General features: G+C 33.6%; 1 protein-coding gene across 5 annotated transcripts in view; it reads right to left on the bottom strand.

Moving 5' to 3' along the window:
• MNAT1 (MNAT1 component of CDK activating kinase) overlaps positions 1-14,212 on the bottom strand; it is a 229,753-nt gene that overhangs the window by 71,012 nt on the left and 144,529 nt on the right. The window contains exon 8 of one of the 5 annotated variants that reach the window (XM_061182651.1): positions 9,390-9,490. The exons of the other annotated variants lie outside the window; for them this stretch is intronic. Within the exon in view, the coding sequence (XP_061038634.1) occupies positions 9,472-9,490 (19 nt within the window). The 3' untranslated portion in view covers positions 9,390-9,471. Of the gene's footprint in view, positions 1-9,389; positions 9,491-14,212 lie in introns of those variants that run through there. 5 annotated transcript variants of the gene reach the window in all.

Raw genomic sequence — 14,212 nt, 5'->3', positions numbered from 1 at the left:
CAGAGAAAACAGTGGTTTTTCAACCTTGCTGTAAGACACATAGAAATAAAAAGGGGAAACCATGTTATCATTCAAAATACTTAATATGGCAAATAAGACTCTTCGTGATCTGGATCCCAACTAGTCTCTTGTCAATCTCTGTTACAAACTGTGCTCTAGTCAGACTGAACTACTTGTATTTCTATCAAAGACATCATGCTCTTTCAACTCTCTCTCCTTCTCTAACAGAATGGTCTTGCATGCTACTAGCAGACTTCAATTTATCCTTTAAATTCTACCATCTCTCTGAAGACTTTTTTGACCCTCTCCCATATAATGGTATGCTTGCTTACCTGACAATCTCCCTCTCTGGAGGTCAGCTCCTGAGAGAGGAACCATAGATGACTGGTGTTCATAATTTTAGCACCCAGCACAATTACACTTAATACACCTCAGAAGGAAGAAGAATCTTGGCACTTGGCATTGTCATGACTCTCTCGACTATACCTTTTAAATTCCCTTCAGTTTAAAAACTCATTTCAGAAACATCTGTGCCCTCAAGGCACTGTGAGATAAGGTAGGGTCAAACGCAGTGAGGTAGAGAAACAAAAACGAGTAACAGGTATTCTCAGACTTAGAAGAACTTACAATTTAGAGGGAAAAACAGACTCAAAAAGATAAAGAGGGAAGATAAATCTTTAGTAATAAGAATTTTGAAGGAGGACGTCTTCTTTAGCAAATAACCTGGAATTAACTGATGACAGTGTTTGTAACACAGCCAAAATTAAACACTGCCTCAATTACCTCTAATTTTTGACCTGGAAAAGTAATTAAGGGAACCAGTTTTGCTTTATCAAGGCATGCTATATTTTTCTGACCTCTGAATGAAAACATTTTGGGTTTGAAGACTGAAACAAAATTTAGACCTTTTGGTGTTAGAAGGTTAGGTGTTTGTTTGAGGTTGAAAGAGGTTCCTGTCAAAATGTTTCCTGGATTATGAATCAGGGACCCTCTTGGATCCTAAACATAATAAATATTTATTTCAAGATTTAATTATAAATTGACAGGAAAGATGTGAAATGTTTCCTTATAGTGTTCACATTTAAAATTAAACATACCTCAAACTTAACACACACCTCTACACTCACTATTACTACTCCAGATAGGCTCAAAAGCTAAAAATGTACTTCAGGAAAAGATATATTCTCAGGTCAAGGAAAAGTTCAGGACTCAATAATCACACAGCTTTGCTTATAGTAAGAATTACTAAGGATGACAGGCAAAACATGTGGCTTTAATGGAATTCAACAGGGAAAGGATATTCTTTTCAACAAATGATACTGGGACAATTGGGTATCTATGTGCAAAAAGATGAACCTATACGCATATCACACACCATACACAAAAATTAACCCAACATAGATACGAGGTCTAAATGTAAAACGTAAAACTATAAAACTTTTAGAGGCGCATAGGAGGAAATCTTCATGGCTTTCAGTTAGGCAAAGGTGTCTTAGATATGATACCAAAAGAATAATCCACAAAAGAAAAAAACTGGTAAACTCAACTTTATCAAAATTCAATATGTTTATGCTACAAAAGAAAATGAAAATATAAACCATACTACGGTCGAAAATATTGACTAGTTAAATATCTAAAAAAGAACTGGTCGGGAATTCCCTGGCGGTCTAGTGGTTAAGACTCATTGCTTTCACTGCAAAGGGTGCAGGTTTGATCCCTGGTCGTGGAACTAAGATCCAGCAAGCCGTGCAGCACGGCCAAAAATTTAAAAAAATAAAAATAAAAAAGAACTGGTATCCAGAATATATAAGGAACTCATAATAAGATAAATGACCAATTTTTTAAATAGGCAAAATATGTGAATACTTCAACAAAGAAGGTATTTGAATGGTTAATAAGGATATAAAAAGATGCTCAACATCATTATTTATTAGGGAAATGCAAATTAAATCCACAATGGGATACCGTTTTCACCCACTAGAAAGGTTACAATCAAAATGACAGGTAATACTATCTCTGGACCATGCACACACCTGGGTAAAAGGGCAATAGTTTCTCAAAAATTTATTCTATTTTGGGGATTGGAAATGTTTTGCATCTTTTCAAAAGCTAAACAGAAGCCCACCCACTTCCTCCTAACTCCTACCCCTACCCTCCACACACATTAAAAAAAACTTTTTTGAGACAGATATTACTACTGTATAGCTCAGGAAACTCTACTCAGTATTCTGTAATGACCTATATGGGGATAGAATCTAAAGAAGAGTGCATATATGTTTATGTATAACTGATTCACTTTGCTGGACAGCATAAACTAACACAACATTATAAATCAACTATACTCCAATAAAAATAAATAAATAAATAAAGACAGATATTAATAAATGATGCCAAGGATGAAAAAAAATGGGAACCCTCATGCTACTGAAAATGTTAAATGGTATAGCCTCTTTGTAAATCAGTTCCTATACCTATTCCTAGACATACAGCCCAAAGAAATGAAAACATATATCCACACAAGGACTTACATGTGAATGTTTGTTTCAGAGCAGCATTATTCACAATGCCCAAAACGCGAAAACAATCTAAAAATCATCAACTAATGTATGGATAAGATAGATAATAGTTAGATAAAATATAGTATATCCATACAATGGAATATTATTCAGAAACAAAAAGAAATGAAAATATGCTACAATACCGATATATGCTACAATACGAACCTCAAAAACATGGAAGAAGCCAGACACAAAAGACCACATATTGTATGATTACACTTACATGAAACGTCTAGATAGGCAAATCTACAGAGACAAAAAGGAGATAAAAACTGTTGCCCAGGCCTCGGGAAGGAAAATGGGAATTAAATGTAAACTGGAATGACAGATCTTTTGGAGGTGACGGAAATGTTCTAAAGCTGGACTGTGGTCAGGCTCAGTACAAAATAAAAATGTTCAAAAAGCAGGATTTTTTCCCCCTTTCTTCTAGATCTGTCATGATACTTTTTATTTGCTATTTAACACTGTGCTTCCTTAGTCATGAGGATACTCGCTGGGTGAATATAGACCTTCACGGGCATGCAAGGGCACATATATCCAATCCTGACCTTCCCTGGGTCCACAACCCTGCTGGGGTTGGTGGTGACAGCAGTAACTGAGCAGGGGCAGGGAATACATGACTGAAAACTTGTTGCAGAGAGACAGGTCTATGTGGCTCCAAGCCCCTCAAGTATGCCCTGCTGTCCCATCAGACTTTACTTACCAAACACAAATTCAAATATAAAATAATTAAGAATATCAAGATGCAGGGCACAGGGCCCTGTGAGACTGCACTGGTCATAGACACATGAAGCAGGAATCAATATGGTGATGACTGCACAACTTGGTGAATTTAGCAAAATTCACTGAATCATACACTGAAAATGGGTCAACTCTATGGTACATAAAATTATACCTCGATAAAGTGTTGTGGGTTTTTTAATGGCTTTAAGTCTTTGGTGGCAGCATGTTAAAATTTACCAAATGGGTAAAGCATCACAGACAGTGCATGTGTCTGTACTTTATGTCTAGGCCTAAGCGAGTGTCCCAGCCTGAGGGTCTTTCCCAGAGCCAGATAAACAAAGGATAAAGGAACTGTATCTCAAAAAGCCCCACATCAGGTCAGAAGATATGGTTCTCCTTTTGAATGTGTAAGTGGACAACTCTTTGTAGATAAAATAAGGGTGATTCCTGAGGTAATGAGTTCAACTCACAACTGGATAAGACCTTGTAAATGCTAGGAGTTTCTAACCAGAGAGTATGGCCAAATGCACAGTACTGTGACCACAATCAAGACTGAATTTCCATCAAAAGATCTCCTCTTACACTGAGCAATTCCTAGCGCTAAATTGTTTCTAACTGAGCCTACTGTGACTCAATGAACCAGAGGCCTATATCTCTATGCTGGCTTGTTTGTGATAAGCATTCTTGAAAGACCTCACGTTCTGCCAAAATGCATACTTAAAAATTATAGGTAAATACAGAAAGAAAGAGGGGGAAAAAGGAAAAAAGATTTTCAAATTTGTTGTTCTCAAAAAAAATGTTTTGTCTATTCTAGCTTCTTGGCATTACATAATTTTAGAATCAGTTTGTCAATTTCTACAAAAAGAGACTGCTAGGATTTTTAATGGGTTAGTGTGTTCATATAGAAAAATAGGGGAGAACTGACATCTTAAAATGTTGACCATTCAGATTGAAGTACATGATGACCTTTATCAAGATCCTTATTTTCTACACTTCCAGGAACAAGATATTTGTAAAAGCTATTTTAGCATCCTTGCCCACCAAGTCTTGTATGTTTCTATTGATTTGGGGGTTTTTTGCCCCTGCTAATGTGTGTTATATTTCTGATTGTTTGCGAGGATAATAATTATCTTTGGTTACCAGAAAAAAAAAATTATGCATAAAATAGGATTGAGGCAATCCACACAAAACCTATACAAACTTCATAATCAGAGCACTAACAAAAACATTAACAATCCTCCCAAAAGTATTAGCATAGTTTATTTTAAAAGGTTGTTACATTGCAAATAAATAGATTATACAGTAAATATAAATTTTATGATAAAGGAAGAAAAAAGTAAATGTAATTTGATGGGAGGGAGTTGTAAAGAAGGAGTAAGGTTGCCAAGTTATGAAAACAAGGGCAGAATGCACAAAAATTAGGAAGAATTCCAAAAACAGCACTTCCGAGAGAGCGCAAGGCAAAACTAAGCCAAAAGGAAGAACATGGCGAGAATGGACATCCTGTATGGTACTCTATTCATTCTCCTGTGGCTTACTGCATTAAGCTGTGTTGATGTATCTGTATATCTGAGTTCAGCTGCTATTACCCAGTTATGTAAGACATTTACCTGCTGGGAAAAATCATGTGCCAACCAAATGACTTTCACATTATAGAGATATCATTCCCCTATTTACCAGTCAAATGTGAACAAATTCATGTTACAGATACATGTTCTAGAAACAGGCAATGTAACAGGACAGAACATATTTGATTTACTTCCTGCTTCAATTTGTGTCCAAGTTGTCAACTCTTTCCCTCACCCTTTCCCTGGCTTGCTTTACCCAAGATTCCCAATGCTGGACACCTATAAGTGATCATATTTGTAGAACTCTCCTTCAGATTATTTTTCTCTGTATGGGTTTATTATTTTATCTTAAGAATCAGGAAGGCACAGGGGTGGGTGTTTATCAGGATGGTTTTAAAATACAGCAGAGAAACTAAATATATATTCTTATTTCTTAATTTTAAAAGGCAATACTTCATTACTTTCTCAAATCAAAAACAATGTCTCAATTTAATTTTTCTTACTATACCTCTAGATAAAAAAACTTCCCCACATTAATCTATACCACAGTTTTGCTATATCCAAGGCAAGCAGTACAATTTTTTTTAAAAGGCACTGAATTTGAATAGCTCTTTAATACTGGCACAAACTTAGTAATATAAATTTTTGTGCAAATTGTAAACTATGTGTATGTGACATACCAATAAAATAACATGGCAAATATCTCCCCTAATGTTTTTAAAGCTATTATTACTCTCTAGAAATGTTATAAAGATTGAAATATGTGTTTTAATTTAGAAAAATCTATTGGTCAAACAAGTTTTCATCATTAAAGAGATGCAAACTATTGAATCAATGAAAAGTAAACACTGTTTCCTTAAATAAGCTTTCTGTTTTACTTTTAAAATTTCTTTTGTCTCTTTTAAAGTGGTGATTGTTATATTTATAGTGTTCAAGTGCCAGATATCAAAAGTCATTTAGCCTCAAATGAGCCTTAGAATCACGTCTATCCTTCAATCCAGGGATTTTGCTAATGAAATAATTGGAAGATAGCACCAAAATTTAGCAACAATCTATTTATAAAAACAACAAATGAAAAATGACCTAAATGCTTATTAGAGAATTGGTTAAATAAATTATGATATGGGAAACATTAAATGATACTATAGATAAATATGAAAAGACAGTCAAAATAAAGTTAAAAGAGGTAACAAAATAATACAGCATAAGTGTTTTTGTAAAATATGTATTATACATGAAAATAGGAAGAGGTCTAGAAGGCTATTTACCAAGGCTAAGCCAGAGTTCTCAAAGTGTGATCCCCAATCAACAGCATCAGCATCACTTAGGAATTTATTAGAAATGAAAATTCTAGGGTTGTACTCCAGTCCTACTGAACCAGAAACCCTGGAGGTAGGGCCCAACAATCTGTGTTTTAATAAACCCTCCAAGTGATTCTGATGTGTGCCAAAATTTAAGAACCATTACTCTAGATTCTTTATTGGGATCAAGATCCCTTTGAGACTCTGATGAAAATTATGAACTTTCTCCCAGGAAAGTACCCATTTGGACAAATGCTCAATTTTACATATATTTCAAAGACAAACATAGGGCAGAGGGTGCCTGCAGCAGTAATATACTATTCCCAAATGGGATATATCTATTGAGCCCTAGGACTCTTTACCTACAACAAATAACGCATACTTATTGCACGTAAGTTGCCAAAATTAAATTGAGAAAAATGAAAGAACCAGAAAACTGTAAACCAATCCCTCAAGTCTGGCACACCAGTATTTCTTCTGGTTTGTCTTCACTTACTCAGATTCCAATGCTGACACAAAATCTCCTGGGTTTAACTTTCCAAACTTCTGAACTTTATTGAGTTCATAGGCTGAACTTGTGGCCTTTGCAATGGAGAATTCTCACATGATCGCTATTCCATTTAACTATCAATCTGTACTTCATGGCCTTAAGAAAAAAAAACTTTTTGGATAAGTTTATTTTTAATTTTTCAAAATTTTTGAACAATGTGAATGTTTTAGAAACATGGAGCATAGAACTCATGTGTCCTATAATTTAAGCAGATCCCTTAGCTTATAGTAAGAACAAATATCAAACTACAAAGGCTTCAAGTTATAGTTTCATAAGAAAACAAAGGCTAAAAATTAAAAGATTTAATTAGGCAATCGGTAATCATCCCCTAATTTTATTTTTCCAAAACAACTGCAGGTTTCTGTGGTAACATATGCATCTCATATGATAATGAATTTTAGCCATATATAAACATAAATGTCATTCTAAGAAAAATATTTCAACTCTTTTAAAAACACTATATGTACACCTGCTATTCTCCTATCAATTCTAGCAGGAAACCATTTTTCCTCCACATCATGAGCAACAGAAAAGTACTTATTAAAACATTAATCACAGTCCATTATATTCTGACTCACTGCCAAAAGTTCCCATTACATCACTGAAAATACCTATTAACCAAAACCTGCTTCTGACAAGTTACAGGAGTGTAGCATTCAGAATTTAGTAATGTAATAGTCAGTTTAAAAAGAACAGTTACACAATTGATTTTGCAATGGCAGCAAAAATAATTAATTTTTTTCTGACATTTATTACGAAAAGGTTGATTTAACTGGTGTTTCTACTGTAAAATTTTTTAAAAATTATTTCGAATTTCACCTAGCATTATTAAACACATTTACTATGAAATTCTTAAATACAGACGACTGTTTAAAGAATTTCAAAATGTGCTGAATACACCACTGTATGTAAAACTACACTGTCTTGTGTAAATATAGGCCTTGTTTAGAGCCATGTCTCACAGGAAATTGTAGCAAATGAAAACCATCCCCGTTTTTCCACTCCCACTCTTTAGGATTTATGTCTTTACATTTAAAACCAGTTATACAGAGAAACAAAAAAACATGGCAACAATACTTTCAAACCAGAATAATGACTACTATGGGCATTCTTATAATGTTAAAATAATTGAATATTATTAGAAGCAAAGCTTAGATATATTTTGATTCTGTACCAGCAGAACCAACTAGTCTTCACTTGCTGGCCGCTTGTTCGAAGAGTGGTGACACTAGATTCTTCCAAAGCAGGAGAAAGGTGGTTGACATTTAGGAATAAAGTACTAAGAAAAAAGCATAGGGAATATCGGTAATTATTTCCTGAGAATAGAGACCATTTACAGCTTATTGTGATTTTGAATATTGAAAAAAAATAACTACATAGTAGAAACAGGTAATTTTTTTCTTCTATTTACTGTGTTTTCAAAGTTTTCCTATAATGAACGTATCACCTTTATAATGGGAAAAACTCAAAGAATTTATCTATTTTAATAGAAGCCCTTAAGACAGCCGCATGTGACAACTGGGGGAGAAAAATCTTACTTGTCTTAATGCATTATATTGTATGTATTTTTTTTCATATTTAGATGTTTATAATCTCTGTTTCTAAAAATAGGAGTGAATGACAATTTCTAGTAGCTTGTATAAAATCTAATATTTCTTAAGCATGATGCTTAATTTAGTTGGAAAATTCATGGTAGAGGGATTTAGAGAAATTAAAAGCATGAATTATATCTTAGTTAATAAGGGGACAGAAAAAGAAAACAGACCTAGGTTACAATCATAGAACATTATAACTTTAAATTAGCAGGGTTCTTTAACCTAAGAGCCAACTTGTTTTACATTTGAAAGGTTAAGAGAGTCACCAAGCTACACATATCTAATAATTTCCTAACAACTCAATCTCCAGATTACTTTTCCTTCTTTTTTTTTTTTAACTATAGTCTCTTCAAATGGAAATACAATTTCTACATACCCAAAGAAAATAAAGTTACCTCTACTTGAAAGTGGTTTTTAAGAGAATATGACTCTTTCAGGGCACACCTCAAAATAGTTACCTGAATTCTAGCATGTGATCCTGAGTTCTTGCCAAGGAAATTAAGAATTAATGAGTGATTGTACACTTTACAGTACCCTCAATTAAAGGGCCAGTCAACATACAATTACAAGAGAGGGCTTCCCTGGTGGCGCAGTGGTTCAGAATCCGCCTACCAATGCAGGCGACACGGGTTCAAGCCCTGGACCAGGAAGATTTCACATGCCACAGAGCAACTAGGCCCGTGCATCACAACTACTGAAGCCCGTGTACCACAGCTACTGAAGCACGCCCGCCTAGAGCCCGTGCTCGGCAACAAGAGAAGCCACTGCAATGAGAAGCCCGCGCACTGCAACGAAGAGCAGCCCCCGCTCGCCACAACTAAAGAAAGACCTCGCGCAGCAACGAAGACACAACGCAGCCAAAAATAAATAAACAAATAAATAAATTTATAAAAAATAAATAAATAAAAGAGAGGCTTTTGCTGGTGTTTTTACAGACTCTCAGTTCATACATATTATCCCCAGTGTGAATATAAATCTTTAGGTGATTAATTTTTGTTCTATGTCTTATTACTAAAATTATTATTTACAAAACTCAAAATTGCTTCTAAAACCACGTAACAATACCCATTAAGTCTTCTTTAGAACAACTACAAGCAAAAGATAAATGACAAGGGAATTAATTCCCTGGAGGTCCAGTGGTTAAAACTCTGTGCTCTCACTGCCAAGGGCCCGGCTTCAATCGCTGGTCGGGGAACTGAGATCCCGCAAGCCACGCAGCACGGCCAAAAAAAAAAAAAAAAAAAAAAGATAAATGACAAATCACTACTAGTATACTCATCTCACTTCTTCCTTATCTGTTTAAGCCTTTAACAAGCACTCCTTGATTACTACTTCTGTTATGCAACATTGACTAGTGAGTGATTCTCAATGGTATGATGTATATGTTACATATTTTTATATTTGTCTATAAATTTGGACAGAAAACAAACTACAGGGTATGACTATTCTTAATAGGCCTTTAAAAATCATTACACTTAATAAAAAATAGAGATTATAGAAAGAGAAACAGTACTTAAAAACTTAATTTTGAAAAAAATTAAATTCATATAGAACATGCAAGACAATTAAATGACCCAGACTACATAATTTGACATTGTTTTTATATTAAAGTACTTTGGCCAAAAATGCAATTTGATCATCATAATGAAAAAACAAACAAAATCAATCAACAAAGTTAAGGCTGAACTTAAACTTTAAAATGAGTTTAAGTTCAATATTTACAGAGTTCACGACATATCAGCAATATTCCCAGTAACAAATGTTAACTCCAATGGTAGCATTTGGCACTCAGATAGCTAATGTTTATATAGCACTTATCATGTGTCAGATATTATTCCAAGGGTTTATCATTTATTAACTCACTTAATCCTCACAACTCTATGAGATAGGCACATCTTGAAAATGAGGAAATCAAGACACACAGAGATTAGTAAAGTGTCCAGGGAATTCAAATTAGTCAATGAAAAGCCCAGTATTCAAATCCAGGCAGTCTAGCTCCAGAGTATGTTCTCTTCTTACACTAAAAGGTTAATTTGATAATAAAGCTTAAATACTTTGGTTTTATTGCATTTTATGTTTGATAAATTAAGAGAGGAATAGGTGACATTATTCCTACTGGTAATTTATCATCTTGGTGATATTCATTAATCACACTGATTTTTCATCAGGTGGGGGCAGTATGTAATTTCAACTACTACATGGCATTCCTTTTGTCTATGTTAACTAGCCCCCAGTGCTGGCCAATGAAAATGAGACTCATTCAACAAGTGTCCACCTCCATTAATTCTTCCTTTGCCCCTAAATCTAGATGTGACCTCTCACTCTTCCTTGGTACATAAAACCTTCTTTACTACTAAACAACAATAACAGTTAATATTTACTGAATGTTTCCTAAGTATTAAAAGCTTAAATATCAGTACTATAAACTAAGTTATATAATCAAAACAATCCTGAGAGATAGATTCTATTACCATCATCCTTTTACAAATAAGAAAAGTAAGGTTGAGAGAGGTCACGTTCTCATAGCTAAGGAACAGAGCTTGGATTTGAAGCCAGGTATGTTTAACACTAAAATCTATGTTGCTTAGGCCAGGCACAGTGACACTATGGCAGTATATATCTTATATTGCTTTGTATCCTATTTATTTACATATGATGCCCAAAATGATGGCTTATATACTTTTAATTCCTAAAAATAAATTTGGCTTAATGAGCATCTGATGAATAAATGGATGATAAACAGATGATTACTGTTGTACAAAAGCTACATATCTAATGAAAAAAATATGTAACAGATCAGCAATTCTCAAACTTTTTGGCCTTAAGACCTCTTTACACTCTTAAAAATTACTGAAGACTCCCAAAGAGATTTCGTTTAGATGGGTTATATTTACCTGTATTTTCTATATTAAAAATTAAAACTAAGAAATTGGAAAATATTTATTCATTTAAAAATAATAATTAAAGCCCATTACATGTTAACATAAGTAACATACCATGTTGACACTAGTCAAAAGGAAGCTGGAATGACTATTTTAGTATCAGACTAATTAGATTTCATAGCAAAGAATATTATCAGGAATAAAGAGGATCACTTCATAATGATAAAGAGGTCAATAAATTAACAGGCTATAACAACAACCCTAAATGTTTAGTTCCTAATAAACCAGCATTTGCAGAAGACATGATTATTTACATTAAAAAAAATCCAATGGACTACAAAAAAACTACTAGAACTAATAAATGAGTTTTGCAAGGTTGCAGGCTACAAAATCAATATACAAATATGTCCTCATTCCAGAAATAAGCAATCATAAATTGAAAAAATTTTTAAATACCATTTACAATAACAAACTATAAAATACTTAGGAATAAATCTGACAAAATATATGGAAGACCTGTACACCAAAACTGTACATTATTGAGAGAAATTAAAGACCAAAATAAAGGGAAAAATAAACCTTGTTCTTGAATCAAAAGACTATTTTTAAGACAGAGACAATTCACTCCAAAATCATCTATTGATTTAGTACAATCCCAATCAAAATTTTAGCAGATCTTATGAGTAATGATATTCACATAGCACAAGGACACTTACAGCACAGATATTGGTTTCTAATACTATTCTCCAATAAAAGAAACCAGGGCTTCTTAGAGAAATGGCTGCTTCTAGAACTGGGTCAAGAAATACATATACCATGAGCCTGGAGCATCTTGCAGTGCTGAAAGTAAAGACGTACTTTAAAAAAGATGCAATGATGGGAGAAAGGCAAATAGGCACCAGAGCCAACTAAAAACATCTCAAATGGCCAAAACTGGATTATAACCCAAAGTGTAAAATAAATATTCATGAGTTATTAGTGATAGGAAAAAAATGATTGAATAAATAAATAGATGGGGGAGAAGAGAGAAATCTCCAGTGCAGAAGAATTCCAAATAATTTATGTAGACACTACATCCTCAAGGAAAGTGAGCATAAATCCCCACTCCTTAAGTGTAGTCTGTGCATAGTGACTTTCTTCCAAAGACTGTAATAAAGATAGGGGGAATAAGAGTACTTTACAGTGGAGAAATCTGACAAACAACACCTTAGCCAGGTGATCAAGGTTAACATCAACAGTGATAAGACATGTTGATAGCATGTACCCTTGACATGAAGTGATGAAAATGGTACTTTATCTCTGCGGTCTTCCTCAAAACAATATAAAACCCCAGTCTGATCATGAGAAAAACACTGGACAAATTACAATAGAAGGACATTCTACAAAATATATGACCACCACTCAAAACTGTCAAGGTCATCAAAATCAAGGAAAGTCTGGGAAATTGTCACAGCCAAGAGGAGCCTAAGGAGACATGCCTACTTAATGTAATGTGGTACCCTGGATGAGATCCCAGAACATAGTCGGGACATTAGATAAAAACTAAGGAAACTGGAATGAAGTATGGACTTTAGTTAATTAAAACATATCAATATCAGTTCATTAATTATAACAAATATATTATACTAATGTTAGGTGGTAGGTAATATTAGGAGAAATCACGTGGGGGTATATATAAACTCTCTATACTATCTTTGCAATTTTTCTGTAAATCCAAAGATGTTCTAAAATTAAAAATTTTTTTTTTAATTCCAGCAGGCGTTTTTACAGAAATGGACAAATTGATCCTAAAACTTACATGGAAATGCAAAGAACCTAGAACAGCCAAACAGCTTTCTAAAAGAAAAGAATAAATCAGAGGGCTGATATTCAGACTTTTTTATAAAGCTACAGTAATCAAGACAATATAGTTTTGGTATCAAGATCAACAAACAAATTACTGAAAGAGAAAAGAGGTGAGAAAGAGATCCACACATATATGGACAACTAATTTTTGACAAAGGTGAAAAGGCAATTTACTGGAGAAATAATAGCCTTTCAACATATAGTGTGGAAACAACTCAATATGCATATGCCAAAAAAAAAAAAAAAACTACTTCAAATCATACCTCTTACCATATACAGAAATGAACTATAAATCACAGGCCTAAGTGATGCTAACCCCCAAAATATAAAATTTCTAGAAGAAAACACAGAAGAAATTATTTTGACCTTGAATTAGGCAAAAATTTCCTAGATATAACACCAAAAGCATGATCCATAAAAAGACAAAAACTCTAATTGGAAAAGATACATGCACCCCAATGTTCATAGCAGCACTATTCACAATAGCCAAGACATGGAAGCAACCTAAATGGCCATCAACAGAGGGATGGATAAAGAAGATGGGTATATATATGCAATTGAATATTACCCAACTACTAAAATAAAAATGAAATATTGCCATTTGCAGCAACATGGATGGACCTAGAGATTATCATACTAAGTGAAGTAAGTCAGACAGAGAAAGACAAATATTCTATGATATCACTTATACAAAGAATCTAAAAAATAATACAAATGAACTCATTTACAAAACAGAAACAGACTCACAGACATAGAGAGCAAACCTATGGTTACCAAAGGAAAAAGGGGAGAGGGAGGGACAAATTAGAGGTATGGGATTAACATATACACACCACTATATACAAAATAGATAAACAACAAGGATTTACTGTACAGCACAAGGAACTATATTCAATATCTTGTAATAACCTATAATGAAAAAGAATCTGAAAATATTTATATATATATAAAGCGAATAACCTTGCTGTACACCTGAAACTAACACAATAATGTAAATCAACTATAGTTCAATTTTTTAAATTAATTTTTTAAAAGCATGATACATAAAAGAAAAAAATTATAAATTGGACTTATCAAAATTAAAACATCTACTCTCCTAAAGACACTGTTAAGAGATGGAAAGACAAACCACAGACTGAGAATATATTTGCAAACTACATATCTGATAAACAGAATATATAAAAATTGGA

Source organism: Eubalaena glacialis, chromosome 2, assembly GCF_028564815.1.
Source record: "Eubalaena glacialis isolate mEubGla1 chromosome 2, mEubGla1.1.hap2.+ XY, whole genome shotgun sequence".
Classification (NCBI taxonomy): domain Eukaryota; kingdom Metazoa; phylum Chordata; class Mammalia; order Artiodactyla; family Balaenidae; genus Eubalaena; species Eubalaena glacialis.
Note: the sequence above shows the minus strand (reverse complement) of the source record. Positions and strands in the feature narration are given on the sequence as shown.